At 46.9% G+C, this 18,817-nt stretch overlaps 1 protein-coding gene across 1 annotated transcript in view; it reads right to left on the bottom strand.

The window, feature by feature from the left end:
• The window catches only part of ACSBG1 (acyl-CoA synthetase bubblegum family member 1), a 59,872-nt gene extending 42,445 nt beyond the window's left edge, over window positions 1-17,427 (bottom strand). Inside the window, 2 exon segments of the mRNA XM_001917340.5 lie at window positions 17,167-17,258; window positions 17,261-17,427. Coding sequence (XP_001917375.2) covers window positions 17,167-17,258; window positions 17,261-17,299 — 131 coding nt within the window. The 5' untranslated portion in view covers window positions 17,300-17,427.
• Window positions 17,428-18,817: the final 1,390 nt, after the last annotated feature.

The following is an 18,817-nucleotide window of genomic DNA, read 5'->3' on the forward strand; positions in this document are numbered from 1 at the left end:
TAAGAACCTGAGATAAGTTTTAAAGCAAAAGACATCAAGACGTTATGAAGGGAGGGGATGGGGAGAAGGGGGATAAATGGGGTGCCAAGCTGGTCCCGTTCTTGGGAATTTTGTGAGCAATGCGTGGGCCACAGGGCTGGAGTGGCCCTTCTGTTGCTATGATGACCTGCTCCAGGGATGCTGCCCGAAGGACTGGAAAGATGACAAAGCATGCTTCTGGGGTGAGGCCTGGTGTGCCGGCAGAGGGAAGGAGAGGGTTCTGAATGCCATGGAACTTGTCCTGATGACTTTGGATCATCAGTGACCGACATTACTCTCTTGGGTTGTGGAGTAGAAACTACTTCCACTTTGTGACAAAGAAAACTGTAATATTACCAAATGGCCCCTGAGCTCTGGCCTCAGACGGTTACAGGGTGAAAGAGGGGGACACACAACTAGCCTGAGGGCCCCACACTGTGAGTGTCCTGGGGAGGACTGTGAACTTGGTGTAATGTCCACGCTTTATCTCCGCCCAAGTCCTCAAAAGACAGGGCCGGCTGCAGGGCAAACCCAGTGCTTGAAGCTGATCGGCCTTTGAAACCACCAGCTGGGCAGACACCTCCAAATTAGCCAAGGCCATCATTGGCTATAATCTCCCACCATCTTAACTGCTTCCTCACAAACAAGTCTGTTTTTAAATCCTCACCATCAAAAGATACAGGCAAAATTTCTCCTACCTCATAAAATTTGTGTAAACTGGTTCTGGTTTTAAAATAGCTAAACAGAAACTAAATGAAAAGACAGCCACCAAAGGAAGCTGAGGGCCAAGTCACTTATCATAACTAGAACCTTCTGTTTATGGGAGGAGAGGCTATCGAAAGTGCCTCCTCGCTGGGGGCGCAGGAGAGGCGGGCCTTTTCCCAAGTGTCTGGCAGGCCGTCGCAGGAGCAAGTCTCTGTGGCTCCGACACTGTTGTTGTCCCCTCCCCTGTGCTATCCTTTCTCTCCCTCAGTGCTAGTGTGGACTCTGGCCCTTGCCTGTACTTGGTGTGACAGGAACACCTCACTTACCCTTGAGGATGGCCCCTGGAGGGTCTTATTCAACCCTCCATGCCCTGTGCCTGAAGACCATTGGATGTCTGATTAAGAGAATATCAAAACCTAATTGTCCAAATGAGTAAAGTATACCCTTTCTCTTGCTAGAACCATCAAGATTTAGTCTCTTTAGGCATTATATTAAGTGAAATAAGCCAGACAGAGAAGGACAAACACTGTATGATGTCGCTCATATGTGGAAGATAAACAAACTTATGGACAAAGAGAACAAATTAGTGGTTACTGGGGGAAGGCAGGGGAGGGTGGGCACAAGGGCTGAAGGGGTGCATTTATATGGTGTCTGACAAATGCACAACTGAAATCTCACTACGTTATAAGCCATTATGACCACAATAAAAAAATAATAAAAAACTAAAAGAAACTTTAAAAAAAAGAAAGAAAGGAAGGAAAAAAAGAGATGTAGTCCCTTTAAGGGGGTGTCACCCTTGCCCATCATCTGAAACAGAATTTCCTCCCAAACCCCCCTGTAACTTTTTCCTGCTGGCTCAGGGTCATAACTAGCAACAGACTTTGCTGGCCTGCCTCCTAACAGAGAAGTGAGCCAAAACACATCACACCTAGGGCTGTCCACCCCTTCTCAACCTGGCTGCTGCCTCACAAGTCGTGGTGGTGGTGGTGGTGGTGATAGTTTTCAGTTTTCAATCCTCGCCTGTGTTACTAGCCATCACTTCTTGCCACTGGCAGTGTGCAAGCCTCCAGCAACTCATCTCCCTTCGACTTTGCAGGTTCTTTTTGTAGCAGACTAGGAAATAAGATAGCCAAGCTAGACAGTCAAGCCTGTTAGAATTGTAGATTGTCAGAGAAGATGGCTTCCAAAACAGAATTTATGTTTTCCTCAAACAAAAGCACTTGAGATCTGGGGAGTAATACCTACTGTTTTGACTTCTCAAAAGCATTGTGAGCCCTTCTGATTCTTGCTATTATTCCAGAAAGCACAGGTGGCCAGTAAATGACCCCAACAGGTGAGGCGCGACTCCTGCCACAGGGATCACAATGAGCCTGTCAAAGGTGATGAACACAGTATTCCTGTCATTCTGGACAATTAGACTCTTCCTGGTATGTAGCACTCCAGAAATTGGCTGCAGTCTCAGGGGCAGAAGTTCTAAGAGGGAGAATGGTCCCAGGAGGCTGACTTGCCTCTGTCCGCTTTGCTTACTCCTCGGAGGGAGGAGATCTGAAAAGGACCACCTCGATGAGGTCAGGAGTCCATTCTCACCCCCAGCTCACCCACACACTGTAAGTACTTTGCCTTACTCTCCTTTCACACAAACAAAAACTCCTTTAGCACCTGCCCAGTAGCACAGGGAGCAAGAAAACACTTGAAGGGCGTATACGAGTGAAGGGCATGTGAGGTGTGGGAGGCAGGCAGAGGAGTCTGGGAGAGCCCACACTCTCCCTTCCTGTTAACCATCTCTGGGCAACTCATCTCTCTTTTCTTCTCCTACTTTGCCAGAGGAGCTGATAGGGAACCATTTGAAGACAGAGTCTGCCAAGCCTCCTTCAGCTCCTGCTCCAGGAAGCCCTCTTAGGTTATCCCCAACACTGTCTCACTCTTGTGGCCCTTGGACACTCAGGTTTGTGCTTTGAAGGTCACACAGGGCTTGGGAAGTTCCTTGGGAGCAGGGGTGATGCCTGATTCAACTCTGTCCTCTGGCTCTGAGTGTTCACTGAGGCACACAGCTGGAGCTCAGTAAATGTTGGTTGGATCTTATTCTTCTCAAGTTGTCACTATGTGTGTGACATGTAAGTTGAGGGGAGCCTTCATTTTCCATGGAATCTCTCATGGATGGGGATCCATCTTCTATGTATTTCTTTTTCCCTTTCTTCCTATTCAGCCCTCAGCAACAAGGCCACTGCTCTGTATGCAGTAAGTGCTCAAGAAATGCTTTCTTGAAACAACATAGAATTGAGGTTCTCCAGAGCTGGCCTGCCTGGGTTTAACTCACTTTACTGTGTGACGTGGGCAAGTCAGAGTACCTCTCTGAGCCTTAGTTTTCTGCCTAAATCCTGTGGCTTTTGTGAGGATCAGATGATGCAAAGTAAAGTACTTAGGACATAGTAGCTCTCGTCATTATTACTGGTGGACTATCATGGGTCTTTCGGGCAGTAAGCAGAAGGAAACTCTTTGGTGAGGTTAGGAGGGTGACTGAGTCTAGGGGTCCCGGTGCTGCCCCAAGCCAGGGTACTCTCCCTAGGAGGCAGCATGGGGGCCTGGAGGCGGGAAGAGGGTGGGATCTTCGTTTCTTACACAGTCCTCAGGATGGAGCTGGCAGACCTGAGCAGGAGCACCTCTGGCATGGTCCCTGTGGGGTGGCCACACCCTGCAAGCTCACCCTGGAGAGATCGAGAACCTCAGAGAACGTGTCCCAGCGTCCTCTGGGAGAGCCACATCAGCCCGAGGGAGGCCCAGCTCCACCAAACCGCCCTGCAACAGAGATACGGTGTGAGTCACCACCCAAGGCCTGGCTGGGCGAAGGGGCAGTTGCCCTTCTTCCTGGGAATGGCTCACTGGCTCCCAGGGCTGGCACCTGACTGCCTCGTAATCCGTTTCATTGAGAACAACACAGTCTTGCAGCATGTTACTGCCTTCTGGATGTGGTCTTTCCATTTCCCAGGGCAAATCACGTACCAGGATGGGCAAGTAAATCAGACTCTCAAGACACTTTCTTTGCAAAGGCTCCTGACCATCACTGGCTATGCTCCCTGTTATTTGTTCTGGTTCTCTCCTCTCTCTGCTCAGGGGCAGTGGAAGGGGGAACTCGTCTCCCAGAATGCTGGAGAAGGTCTTCAATGGAGGGCCTTGCCCAGATACTTTCCCAAGACCTAAACCCCCAAGCAGTCAGGAGAGCAGTGCCTCCTCCATACCCCACGGTCCCGGCCACACCGGCCAGTCCCTCCGCATGGACTGGAGCTCTCCTTGTACAGCCTCATCTCCAGCTCGGCTTCCACATTGGCTTCTCCATTCCCCCGCACAGCGGGCCCCAGGCCCCTCCCTTCTCTTTAGTCTGCATGGCCTGTCTCACCTCAAAGATCAAGCCCCGTGGCAGCTCCTCGTGATTCTCGATTCCCGATTCCTGGCCTGAAGACCCCTGCAGAGGACTCACAGCAGAGGGAGTGCCCAGGATGGTCTGGTTGCCGATGGGTGCCCACCTTCCTCTTTCTTGTGGCTGTTAGTCACGGGCTCAGCGTCTCCGGTGCTCCTTCAGCCAAGGCATCGTGAGTGTGGGGCCAGCCCGGCCAGTGCCCGGAGTTCCAAGTGACAAGGCAGTGGGGCTGGGTGTGAGTGAGGATACACCTCAGCCTGCTCTGGGGCTGCAGGTGGGGTGTGGCTCCTGATACCTCTGACCTACCTGGCACAGGCCCCAGCTGCCCACCTGTGAGTCTTACGTAAGAAAGGCAGGAGGTGGGAGAGGCCCCTGCCAGTAAAGGTAGTAGAGGCAGTTTGTTGGCTGTCGTCCTTGGCAGAGCCGCAGGAAGATACCGCTTCTGCTGCTGGGATCTCCACCTGGAGCCAGTCCTGGGCCCCTGGGCTGGGTGGGAAGCTTGACCTTATTTTTTTTTGCCTTTTTTACTTTTCTTTACTAAATGTAGGTAACATGCCAAGTGCTTTATGTGTTTTGACTCTTCGCATTCTCTCATCAGCCCTGTAATTTTTTAACAGTCCCGTTTTCCAGATGAGGCAACAGAGGCCCAGAGAGCTTTAGACTTTTTCCTTATCACTTGCCCAGCAAGAGGCAAAGCTGGCATCTGAGACCCAGGGCTCCACGACTGCCTCTGAAACCAGGTGCACTAGATTTGCCCTTTATTTGCGTCACAAAACTCAGCCAACCACTCCCTCTCACCCTTGCCTCTGGATAGCCCCTATTCCATGGTAACAAACGTCCCTGCACCTTGCCCTTTGCCCTCTAATGCCCCCTCCACTTCTTCCCTCACTTCAGAGACTTGCAGGTTTGTGGCATTGGATAAGATGAAAAAATGGAGGCAGCCCCACTGGGTATTAGGGGGAAATTTTAAGCCAAAATTTGAAGGCCAAGGGGCGGGGCACAGCAACGATGATGGGGACAGGGATTATCCTAAGGCCTTCTACCCAGTCAGGTGGCAGACAACCCCTAGGTTGCTACACTAAGCTGGTAGGTCAATGCCAGAGCACCAACTTTAAGAAAATTCTGCCCTTCACAAATTCTAGTTCCTTAAAGGCCTCTCTTCCCAGTGATCCTTGCCCACTGCAGCCTCGGGACACCCTGACAATTTGGGTCTGGGTTGCTGGCCCTGAGCCTCCCATGGGTTATAAGCCCCTTTGAGAACTTGCTGGAAACCCTCCCCTCACCCCCATCAATGCACCCAGATGCTGTCTCACTGTTTTGGGGTTCCCAGGGGGCTTTGGAAGCCCATGCTATATTAACAACCCAGCCAGTGAATCTCAGGCAGGAAAACAGAGCCCTCCTCTCTCCTGAAGAGGACGTGGATTGTTCCTCTCCTCCTCCTCCTGTTCTCCTGATGAGGACAGAGTAGTGATGTTAATGATTGGAGTTGGCCCTTGGGGTTGATGTGGGTGGGGGTGGGAGTAGAAATGACCTCACTTTAAGGCCTAGGAGGAACCCCACGCCTAGATCTCTTAGCCTCTACTGGGCAGCTCGATGATGTAGAATTTCCAAATTGATGAAGAGGCAGGGCAAATGGGCTTATTCCAGGATCAGGAGAGCTTGCAAAATGTGTAATCTTCGCTTCCCATCTCCTCCCCAAACCATAACCTGGCCTGCCCTGGCAGAAGCCTCCTATTCTTCTTCAGACCCCTCCTCCTCCAGGAAGTCTTCTGGGAGGGAATCCTGGCTCTCATGCTTCTTTCTGGAGCTTCCCTGGTTGAGCCCCTCCCAGAGTACTTAGCATTTAGAGGCTGAGTGTTGCTTTTTTAAACATAACTGTCTACCATGAAATAAAAATCTTAATTGAGTCCATATTCCTAGAGTTGGAAATGATCTCTCCCTGGCCCGTGACTGACAGCTCCATGAGGATCCTCCTTCCTACCATGATTATTGACTTAGCACCGCCTCTGTGCAGACATTGCAGGGGGCATGGAAATGGGGGTAAGCAAAGTGAGCCTGGTCTCTGCCTCAAAGACTTAGAGATGATGGGATTGACAGTCAATAAACAAAGATGCATTCAAGGGCACTGTGGGGTCACTAGATCCACACTGGGGTAGGGGGTATAACAAAACTAAAGGAAGAAAGTTGGCAAGGGGTGAAAGTTTGACTATTTCATGTGAGGCAGAGGGCAAGCGTCCCAGCAATGGGGCAGTGGGGGCGGGTGGCGCAGAGCGGAAAAGAGCCAAGGCCCCTGTGATGGACCTAGGCTGTGGACCTTTTCCAGCCTTGGTCTCTCAGCTCACGGGGGGGGCCTTGGCCACAACAGAGATCTTCTGGAGACCCATGGTCTCTCAGAAAGGGTAAGGACAGGGCAGGGGTGGTCTAAGACATATCCTTCTATATCCACCAGAAGGAACATATTTGGAGCAGGCACCTGGGACCCTTGATTGTGACTGAGCCCCCAGTCCAAGGACCCAATAGGAGTGGGCTTATTGAGAGGCCTCAGCCCCCAAGGTTCTTGCCAGCTTCACCTTGGTTCCTGCCGTGGTGTGCGTGGGCAGTCCAGCCAGCCAGCTCACTTCTAACCCAGTTGGCAGCACCCAGAGTATCCAATCCTGTTAAGCCAAATCACACATCCCGCATAGAAATAAAGGGATTAATCATCAAGTTACCCTACAAGGCCCAGAAAGAGTCAGCAGGCAGGCTGGTCATGTCCAAGACAAAGTTATCTGGGCACCAGGACAACTAGACTCTAGCCCAGGCTCTGCCTCAGGTGGCAGGTCCCTGGTCCTCTATGAGACTCTGTTTCCTCAGATACACCATAGACGAAGGGCCTTCCAATTTTCTATCTGTGACAGGTGATTTGAGTTTCTGGGCTGGAATTCTGCTGCACCAGGCAGGGACAAGTCTACAAGGCTAGGTGTTGCCAGGCCCCCAGGCCTGAGGGGGCAGAGGAAAACAGATAGGAATAACAGCTAGTAGCTGACATGTCTGAGCACTTACTGTGTGCCAGGCAGTGCTCCCTGCACCTTCCACACATCAACACACTGAATTCTCACAACAGCCCAGTTCAGTGGTTCATATCACTATCCCCACTTTACAGATGAGGAAACTGAGGTACAGGGAGATTACATAACTCTTCCAAGATATTTTGGTTAGCATAGTCAGGATATAAATTCAGGCAGGTGGGAGTTTCAAAGTTTATGCCCTTAACCAGCAGGCTACACCCAATGGTCTCAGGCCTACTGGGTGATTGAGGTGGATAGGCAGGGGCAGAAAGGGGGAGATGTAGAAATGTGGGCATCCCATGGTCCTCTAAACTCCTGCTTCCAATCTTTCATCATCAGACCCTTTTAGTACACCCCTCCTCCAACTAACGTTTTGAAAATGTTGTGTTTAAGCAAGGTGCATGTATTAAATCATAACTAAACCACTTTTTTATGTTGTATCGAAGACAGACACAGGTAACTGCCAAGTGGTACTTTTGATCATCACTGGGAGGGCAAAGTTGCAATGACTCCTAGAAAATTGCCATCTCCTGTCACTTGCTGTTTTTATTTGAGGTACTACAAGTGTGGGGTTGGGCACACTCCTTCTCCTGTTAGGGCTTCTGTTATCCCATCTGCAAAATGAAGGAGTAGATGGGATGGTCTCTAAGTCCCACCTCTGATGATAGGCGGTTTTCCAAGTTTCTTCTAGGGAGATGAGAAAAAGGAAGAATACTGCCTATTCCTCAGGCTCTGGACCAGTTCTCTCAGCCAGAGGAGTTCATGGTGCAGGGGAGGGGGTGAAGCTGGGGGTTAGACTTCCACCAATAGGGACATTATGCTCCTGCAGTGTGTGGATGCTGGCTCTCAGACTTGGTCCCTGCCCTGGAGGAGCCCACAGTCTAAAGAGGAGGGTAAAGGAGAGAGGCACCTACATGGTCTGTACACATGAGAGGCATCTGTGAACATGGCAGGCAAGGGGGTCACACAGTGGGAGCACAGAGCAGCAGGAGATTCGTCTTTCAGGGCAACATCATCTCACTTTTGTAAAAGTGAGAACTAGCATTTACTAAGCCCTTGGTATGTGCCAGGCACTGTTCCAATTGCTTTACATGTATTAACTCATTTAATTATCTCAACAATCCTATAAAGTAGGCACTGAATAATAATTCCCATTTTATGAGGAAATGGAAGCACAGTGAAATCAAGTAACTTGCTGAAGATTATACAGCTAGTAATTGGAATATCTGGGATTCAAATCCGGGCAATCTGACTCCAGATTTTATGTTCTTAACCACTATATGCACTACCTCAAATTGGGTCAGGATCTTGACCTCTCCACACACCTCAGTAACACGGGATTTCTTAGGAGCAATTGACTCAGAAAGGCAGAGCCCTGTGGCTGAGATACCAGTTTAATGCACATTTAAAAAAAATTGTTCAATTCAACATACTCCTGACATATCATCACAATATACAACATACAAGAAAAAATGACTAGACATCTGAAAAAGAGAGAAATGTGAGCAAAAATCAAGAAAAAGGCAGCCAATAAAAACAAACTCCAATATGACACAGGTGTTGGAATAAGCATACAAGGACTTTAAAACAGCTACTAGAATACATTTGAAAATTTAAAGGAAAAAATAGACATAATTGGAGGATCTCAACATGAAAATAGAAAATACAAGAAAAGCAGAATCTCTGAAATGAAAAATTCGCCAGAGGAGCTTAACAGCATATTGGAAACTACCAAAAAAAGTTCATGAAACTGAAGACAGAATAATAGAAATTATTCAGTCCAAAGAGTAGAGAGAAAAAATATTTTTAAATTGAACAGAACAAAATATTGTTGGAAGAAAATGATCTAAACAAATGGAAAGGCATCTGAAGATCAAGACACTTAATATTGTTAAGATGACAACACTCCCCAAACTCATCTACAGGTCAACACAATTTCTATCAAAATCTCAGCTGGCTTTTTTGAAGAAATTAACAAGCTGGTCTAAAATTCATATGAGGGGCCAGCTCGGTGGTGTGGCAGTTAAGTGCATGTGTTCTTCTTTGGCGGGCCGGGGTTCACCGGTTCGGATCCCAGGTGCAGACATGTCACCACTTGGCAAAAGCCATGCTGGGGTAGGCGTCTCACATATAAAGCAGAGGCAGATGGGCATGGATGTTAGCTCAGGGCCAGTTTTCCTCAGCAAAAAGAGGAGGACTGGCAGTAGTTAGCTCAGGGCTAATCTTCCTCAAAAAAAAAATAATTAAAATAAAATAAAATTCATATGAAAATTCAAAAGACCCAGAATAGCCAAAACAATCTATAAAAAGATTAAAGTTGGAGGAGTCACATTTCTTGATTTCAAAGCATACTACAAACCTACAGTAATCAAGACAATATGGTACTGGCATAAGGATAGATATAGAGATGAATGGAATAGAATATAGAATCCAGAAATCAACCTTCACATTTACAGTCAATTGATTTTCAACAAAGTTTCCAAGAAATTCAATGGGGGAAAGAATAGTCTTTTCAACCAATGATGCTGGGACAACTGAATGTCCACATGCAAAAGAATGAAGTTGGACCCCTTCCTCACACCATACACAAAAAATTAACACAAAATGTATCAAAGCCCTAAATGTTAGAGCTAAAACTGTAATATTAAAAGAAAATATAAGAGTTAATCTATGTGGCCCTGAGTTAAGCAAAGCCTTCTTAGATATGACACCAAAAGCACAATCAACAGAAGAAAAACAGATAAATAAATTTGACTACATCAAAATTAAACCTTTTTGTGCTTCAAAGGACACCATCAAGAAAGTGAAAAGATAACCCACAGAACAGGAGAAAATATTTGCAAATCATATAACTGGTAAGAGAATTGTATGTAGAATATATAAAGAACACTTACATCCAATAATAAAAAGACAACCTGATTAAAACTGGGCAAAGGATTCAAAGAGACATTTCTCCAAAGAATATATATAAATGGACAACAATCTTGTCCATATATCACATTAATAGATGCTCAACATCATCAGCTATCAGGAAATGCAAATCAAAACCACAACAAGATAATACTTCATACCAGCTAGGATGGCTGTACAAATGTTCATAGCAGCATTATTCATAATAACCAAAAAGTGAAAAAAAAACAACAACAAATGTCCATCAACTGACGAATGGGTAAACAAAATGTGGCATATCCATACACTGGAATATCATCTGGCCATAAAAGGAATGAAATACCGACATGTGATACAACATGGATGAATCTTGAAAACATTATGCTGAGTGAAAGAAGTTAACCACAATAGATGATGTATCAGTCCATTTAAGTAAAATGTGCAGAATAAGCAAATTTATAGAGACAAAAGGTAGATTAGTGGTTGCCTAGGCCTGGGGGCTTGAGGGGAAATGGGAAGTGACTGCTAATGGGTTAAAGGTTTCTTTTTGGGATGATGAAAATGCTCTAAAATTGGCTGTGATGATCACTGCACAACTCTGTGAATATACTAAAAACCATTGAACTTTACACTTTAAATGGGTGAATCATATGGTACGTAAATTATATCTCAAAGCTGTTATATTAAAAAAAAATGAACAGAGCCTCAGTGACCTGTGAGACACTATCAAGTGGTCTAACATACATTTAATTGGAGTCCCTGAGAAGGGGAAAGAGAGAACGGGGCAGAAAAAATACTTGAAAAAAATAATGTCTGTTTTTTTTTTCATATTTGGTGAAAAACAACCACCTAAAAATTATAGATGAAAGTCTAGAAATTATGGATGAAGATCACTGAACCTAAGCTGGACTGAAAAAAAAGAAACCCACACTTAAATTCATCATAGTGAAACTGCTGAAAATCAAAGATATAGATAATATTTTAAAAGCAACCAAGGCAGAAGTGGAGGAGAAAACATATTGCGTAAAAGGAAACAATGATAGAAATGATGGCTAACTTTTCATAAGAAACAAAGGAGACCAAAAGACAATGGAACAATATGTGTTAAAGTACTAAAATAAATAAATGATCATCCTAGAATTCTCTTTCCAGCGAAAATATCTTTCAAAACAAAGGTGAATTAACAACATTTTTCATTTCAATGAAAGATGAGAGGATTTTTCACCAGTACACTTCTGTGATGCCTTGAAATCATGCCCACAAATTCTTTAACACTCTTGCCCTCAATAAGTTGAGTCTAATTCTCCTCTCCTTGAATATAAGATGGCCTTAATGACTGGTTTCTAATAAATATAGTGTAGTAGAAGTGAAATTATGTGATTTCCAAGGCTAGATCACAAAAGGTGATAGAGTTTTCACCTAACTCTCTCAGGACACATGCTTTTTGGATCCCTGACCCACCACGTCAGAAGCTTCGCTACCTTGAAGCCCCCGTGAAGGAGAGCGCATGAAGAAGCCACGTAGAAATGGAGGGAGACACTGAGGAGCCTCAGCTGCTCCAAATCCCACTTTATTGAGTCTTCCCACCTTAGACGCCAGATATATGAGTAAGGAAGACTTTGAGATGGCCCCAGACCCAGCCACCAGCTGCCATGTCAAGCGGACATTCAAGCAGTTTATAGAGAGGTCCACTGGCAAAACTAAGGTCTCTGGTCAACAGCCAGTCTGGTAAGTTGAAAAATGTCCCCCGAAAATATCCATCTCCTAATCTCTGGAACCTGTGAATATTACCTTATATGTCCCCGCCACCCCCCCCCAAAAGGATTTTGCAGATGTGATTAAATTAAGGATCTTGAAACAGGGAGATTATCCTGGATTATCCAGGTGGGCCCTAAATGCAAACACATGTATCCTTACAAGAGGGATCCCAAGGGAGACATACACACGGAAGAGGAGAAGGCAGTGTGACCGCAGAGACAGAGATTGGAGGGATACAGCCACCAGCCAAGGCTGGATGCTGGTAGCCACCAGAAGATGGAAGAGGGAAGGAATGGCTTCTCCCCTAGAGCCTCTGGAGGCTCTGCTGACGCTTTGATTTTAGCCTAGTGAAATTGATTGCAGACTTTTGGCCTCCAGAACTATGAAAGAACACATTTCTGCTATCTTAAGGTGCCAAGCTTGTAGTAATTTGTTACAGTGGCGATAGGAAACTAATACAGCCAGTCAGGCACAGAGGCCTGCCAACAACCCTTTAAGTGAGTTTGAAAGCAGGTCCTCCAATTCCAGATGACTGCCACCCTGGCTGACATCTTGAGTATAACCTTGTGAGACCCTGAGCTAGAACCGCTCAACTAAGTTGCTCCTGAATTACTAACCCATAGAAACCATGAGAGATAATAAATGATTGTTGTTGATTTGAGACACCACATTTTTGAGTGATTTGTTAAGCAGCAAGAGATAGCTAGAACACTTTCACTACCAGAAATGCTATAGGAATTTATTGGGGCTGATGGAAACTCTACCAGATGGAAACATGAATCCACAGGAAGGGATGAACATCACTAGAAATGCTAAATATATTTAGCATTAGTAACAAAGCAAGGATGTCCACTCATACTACCTCTATTCAACATTATATTGGAGGTCCTAGCCAGTGCAATAAGGCAAGAAGAATTAAAAGGCAAAATGATTGGAAGGGAAGAAGTAAAACTACCTTTATTAATAGATAATGAAATTGCGTATACAAAAAATCCTAGAGGATCTAAAAAGAGTACTAGAACTGATAAATTAATTTAGTAAGATTACAGGATACAAGGTTGATATTTTAAAAAATCAGTTTTATTTCTATATACCAACAACAAATGATTAGAAAATTAAATTTAAATAACAATTTACAAAGCAACAAAATCCATACAATCCTTAGGGAAAAAATTAAGAAAAAGTGTGCAAGACATCTACACTGAAAACTGTAAACCATAATTGAGAGAAATCAAAGACTTCAGTAAACGGAAGTACATACTATATACATGGATCAGAAGATTCTGCTCAATTTGAAATACAGAGTCAGTTCGTTTGCAATCAAAATTTCAACAGTCTTTTCTGTAGAAACTGACAAGGTGATTCCAAATTTTGCATGGAAATACAAAGGAGCTAGTGTATTGGTAAACTACTGTTACATAACAGGTATCCTCTGGCTCTAAGTCTCTCATGAGGATGCAATCAAACTGTCACCCAGGGCTGCCAGCTCATCTGAAGGTTCTAGTCGGGGAGCATCTGCTCCTGAGCTCACTCATGTGGTTGTTGGTAAGATTCAGTTCCTTGCAGGTTGTTGGACTGAAGGCCTTGCTTCCTCACTGGCTATTGGCCAGAGGTCTTCCTCAGGTCCTTGCCACACAGCCCTCTCCCTCAGAGCAAGCAAGTAGGAAGATGAAGGAGAGCAATCAAAATGAAAGCGTGGTCTTTTGTAACCAAATCTCTGGGGTGAGAGCCCATCACTTTTGCCATGTTCTGCTTGTTAGAAGGCAGTTGTTAAGTCAGACTGCACTCAACGGCAGGGGATCACACAGGAACCTAGCAGGTAAGAATCATTGAGGAGCACCGTAGAGGCTGTCTGACACACCTAGGACAGCTAACACAGTCTTTGAAAAAAAAAGAATCAAGTTGGAGACCAACACCACCTGTTTTCAAGACTTAGTATAAAGCTGTAGACTTAGTATAAAAATAGTACAGTATTGACATAAAGATAGAAAAACGGTTCAACAGGGGCTGGCCTGGTGGCGCAGCGGTTAAGCGAGAACCTTCCGCGTCTCGGTGGCCCGGGGTTCGCCGGTTCGGATCCCGGGTGCGGACATGGCACTGCTTGGCAAAAGCCATGCTGTGCTAGGCGTCCCACGTATAAGGCAGAGGAAGATGGGCACGGATGTTAGCTCAGGGACAGTCTTCCTCAGCAAAAAGAGGAGGATTGGCAGTAGTTAGCTCAGGGCTAGTCTTCCTGAAAAAAAAAAAAGCTAGAATTCTAAAGATTCAAGCCTTCTCACAAAGGCAACCAAATCTAAAAAAAAAAAAAAGAAAAAGAAAAGGAAAGAGAAAGGAAAATAGCTCAACAGAAGAAAATCCAGAAATAGGCCCATACGTATATGGTCAACTGACTTTTTTACAAAGAAGCCACAGCAATTTAATACTGAAAAAAAAAATTATTTTCAACAAATAGCACTTAAATAACTGGATAAACGTGGAAAAAAAGAAAATATTAATTTGAGATGGATCATAGACCTAAATGTAAATGCTAAAACTATAAAGCTTCTAGTAGAACACATAGAAAAACATCTTTATGACCTTGGTATAGGCAAAGATTTCTTAAAGAGAACGCAATAGCACCAACCATGAAAAAAAATCAGATAAACTGGATTTTATCAAATAAAAAATGCTTGCTCATCAAAAGAAACCATTAGGAAAATGAAGAATCTCTACAAATTGATAATAAAAGGATTAAGAACCCAATTATAAAATAGGCTAAAGATTTAAATAGACACTTCATAAAAGAAGATATAGAGATGGCCAATAAGCACATGAAAATATGCTCAACATCATTATCAGGGAAATTAGAATTAAAGCCACAATGAGATATCACCATTTGCCCACCAGAATGGCTAAAATTAGAAAGAGTAACAATACCATGTTGAGAAAGATGCGGAGGAACAGAAACTGCTAGTGGGGACAGTACAACCATGGTGGAAAACTTCTGGTGGCTTCTTTAAATATATGCCTATCTTTTTTTGGTAAAGAAGATTGGCCCTGAGCTAACATCTGTGTCAATCTTCCTCTATTTTGTATGTGGGATGCTGCCACAGCATGGCTTGATGAGCAGTGCATAGGTCTGTGCCCAGGATCCAAACCTGTGAACCCCGGTCCACCAAAGCAGAGTGTACGAACTTAACCACTATGCCACGGGGCTGGCCCCAGCATATGCCTGGACTTCTTCAGGCTTAAAGAAGCTAGTGTCTCTACTGGACAGATAGTTTAACAGGGGCTCTGGACACACTCGATAGACATGGGTGCCGCTGATGGATGGCATAGTCTAATGCCGCAGCCTCAAAGGGCACAGAGCACAAGCTGCCAGATCAGTGCCAGACCAGTCCCAGCTCCAGCCCAGGAGTTTCCATCTTTCCTGGCCCTGGCCTGGCTTCTTCCCTCTAGACACGGCCCATACTACTCGGCTCCAGCCCTGCAACTGGTGCAGCACAAAAGGGAATTCACGTGGGTCAGGCTGGTGTGCAAACCCTCCTCTGGCTCTGTCTCCCCTCCCTGCCCCCGCAGTCCCCCTCTCTGCAACAGTGGGAAGGGAAGGGGGGAAGGGCAGGCCCCTCTCAGGCTATTGGAGAATTGCAGGCTCACCCTCCCCCAGGACTAGTGGCCTGCCTGTGGCTACAAGGGCAGGCCAGATGGGCAAGCCTGAGATGGAACCCTTTGCTGCTAGGATCCACCTGGAGGGGCAGAGAAGCAGAGAGGGGCTGCAGCAGCAGTGTCCATCTCAACTTTAGAACAACGTTCAACAAGGGTTCAAAGTCTTTTCCTCACAGCTACTCTGCAAGGCTGAGAGAGGAGGCATTATCCTCCCCATTTGATAGATGGGGAAACTGAGGCTTAGAGAGGGTGTCTTGCCAGGGTCAGAGTAGGTCTAGAGCAGGGCTGGATAGGAACCCAAGGCCCAAGCCCCCCAGCCTGATGCTAAGAGAGTCCCCCAGGGTTATTGTGCCTGTAGGAGTGGCAGCCCCTGTGCTTTTGAAAGCATTTCATACACACCAGCTGATAGAATCTGCCCAGCTTCTCTGCAAAGTCAGTAGGGGTCAAGCATTTTGTCTTCATTTGCACAGAGAGTGATGTTGAGGCTCAGAGAAGCTGAACAACTTACTCAAAGTCATCAAGTAAGAAAGCAGAGGGGCCAGCCCTCCAGCTCTGGGTTTTCAGCCATCTCTTCCCCCTCGGGCACCTCACCTTACCCTTCCCTGCACTAGGCTGAGTCTCAACCCCAGTCTAGCCGCCTCCCTTTCATGGTATCTGCAAAGCAGGCCCAGGCCTCTGTGAGCCCAGGTACTCAGCCTCCTCCAGAACGGCCAGGCCCTTGCTGGGCACAGAGGACCCTCTGCCTCCCCTTATCACCATGGGCCTAAGAGATACGGACTTCAAAACACACCGGGCTCCTGACCTCTGCCTTGGCCCCTCATTCCCGGGGTCAGGGAAACTTGAGAACCAGCTGACTTTCTTTCTTATTTTCAAGGGCTGAGCTTTTGAGGCATGCTTATGAGTGCCTTGTGAGGTGGGAGTGCCTTGACTCCCCTCTTCCTGAGCCCTTGGGCCCCAGGGACGAGGAGACGTGGTAAGATCACCGGTACCCAGAGAAGATCCAGCATCTACCCCTGGGAGCCCCATCTAGCTTACCTCAAGGGGCCTATTGACCCTCTCATCTGGCCCCACTTCTCGGACAGACGGGGCCCAGGCCCAGTGGGCACTGGTGAATGTCTGACAAATGGAAACCGCTTCTTCTGAATCATAGGGATTATATACACAGAGGTTAGAGGGGTATACACAGAGGTTAGAGGGGTATACACAGCGGAAGGGCTTTGGGGAAACTTCAACCACTGCATTCATGTACAGACAAGGAGGCTGCAGCCCAGAGAGGGGGAGGGACCTGCCAAGGTCACCCAGTAAACTGGAGCTGGACCCTCCGGCTCTCCCCTGTCCTTGTCTGTTATTGACTCCAAATGCCAAAGGCCCCCTTGAGGAGACAGAGAAACATTCTTATTGACTAAAAACTGCGGCTCCTACCCCTGTCCCTGGGATGTGACTCATTCTGCAGTTGAGCCCTCTTGGCCACAGAGGGGAGGAGACACCAAGTAGCAGCTCCAAATGACACAGGTGCCCGTCCAGTGCCTATTCCATTTAGAGGCCATTCAGACCCTTCCCTTCATTTTCCAGATGAAGAAAGAAACTGAGGCTCAGAGAGGGAAGCAGCTTGCCCAGGTTCATACAGCAGAGTCAAATCCAGAACTTGGCCCACAGGCTCAGTGGACAGAGACCCAACCGCCAACTTACCTGCTTCCCAAGTTTTCTTGGGTGGTCCGTAGGTTTGCGTCCTGCCGACTCTCCTGAGGGGCCTCTCTGCTGTCTGGCATACTGGGGTCCTTGGGCGGGGGCAGCTGCTTCCAGCTCCAGAATAGCGTGGCATCTGCCTGTGGGCATCTGCTGAAGAGAGCTCAGTCTTCCACTGCGCAAGAGGTTGGCCTTGAGTGGGCCGTGGGGGCGGGCATGGGCCAGGGGAGGCGACAACTAGAGTAGCCCAAAGAGGCCCATTTCCTCTCTATTTTTAGAAGCTCAAAACACTCCTTAGCGGTGAAGTTGTTCAGGATTAAAACTTTCTTTTTCTTCTGGTTTCGTTTCACTCAAGATGAGGAGAATTTCAATGAAGCCAGTGTTCTTTTTGATGCAAATCTGCTCCGGTTCTCCCAGGGAGTTTGGCCAATGGGCTCAGGGCTTCTGGGCCCCCCAGAAAACCTCTTCACTGGCTTCAAAAGGCCACACTGGAGCACAAGGGGTTCTCAGCACCAATCTGGACCCAGGACCTCTCGTAGCTAATGACCCCGACTGCCCACGCTCTGCAACCTCACCTCGCCGTCAGCGGGCTCCAGCCTCGGGATTTCACCCATCAGCCCACCTCCCCCAGGCCCAGGGCTGGCAACTGGAGACCTGAGAAGGACCGTGGCTCCTGCCTTCAATGAGCCCCAGTCTAGGGGAAGGAAAGAGACAACTCCCACACTGAGGACTATTATATAGTTGACAGAAGCATTTACACTGAAGCAAGCATGATAGAGGGGACCTAGGAACCTGACTGCCCAGGGGCATGAATATACCCGTGGATCTTTCTCTTCAGCTTAAGGAAAGAAAAGTGTTAATGGTGGGTTTTCAGGCATCTATAAACAGATCTAGGAAACGCATGTAGGGCAGGGAGAATAGAGGGCTTTTTCTGAATACCAGCGATCTCCCCGTGGGCTGCCGAACAAAGTATCCTAAACTAGGGAGCTTAAAACAACAGAAATTTATTCTCGTATGGTTCTGGAGGCCAGAAGTCTGAAACCAAGGCATCACCAGGGCCTTTCTTTGCCTCTTCTAGCTTCTAGTGGTTGCCAGCAATCCTTGATGTTCCTTGGCTTGTAGATGAGTCACTCCAATCTCTGCCTCTGTCTTCACATGGCTGTCTTCCCTCTTTGGGTCCATGTCTCTTCTTATTAGGACACGAGTCATTGGACTAGGGCACACCCTGACCCAGTAAGATGCCGTCTTAATCAATTACATCTGTAAAGAACCAATTTCCAAATTAGGTCAATTTGGGTAGACACGATTTCAGAGGGGGAGATCCTGGGGAGAGACTTGGAGAAGAGCTCCCTCAGGCACATTTCCTGAGCAGTCTGGAGGGAAGAGGGTAGTCGGGGCCCTAGGCTACTCAGGAAAGTGACAAGGCCCTAGAGTGCCCAGTGCAGGCCACAGAGAAGGAGATGGTTCTAGGGCACCAGGGGCAAGAAGGCCTGGGCAGTCCCCCTCCTCAGAGCAGGCAGTGAGCCCGCCCCACCCCAGGCTCTGCCCCAGGCTCCCATCAGCACTCCTGCAGATAAGTTCCCTTTCCTGGACATGAGGGGCCTGTTCACCCGCTAATTTGCAACTGAATACCTCTTTGACACTGATGAGTATG

The sequence above is a fragment of the Equus caballus genome, chromosome 1 (assembly GCF_041296265.1).
Source record: "Equus caballus isolate H_3958 breed thoroughbred chromosome 1, TB-T2T, whole genome shotgun sequence".
In the NCBI taxonomy this organism is placed as follows: Eukaryota; Metazoa; Chordata; class Mammalia; order Perissodactyla; family Equidae; genus Equus; species Equus caballus.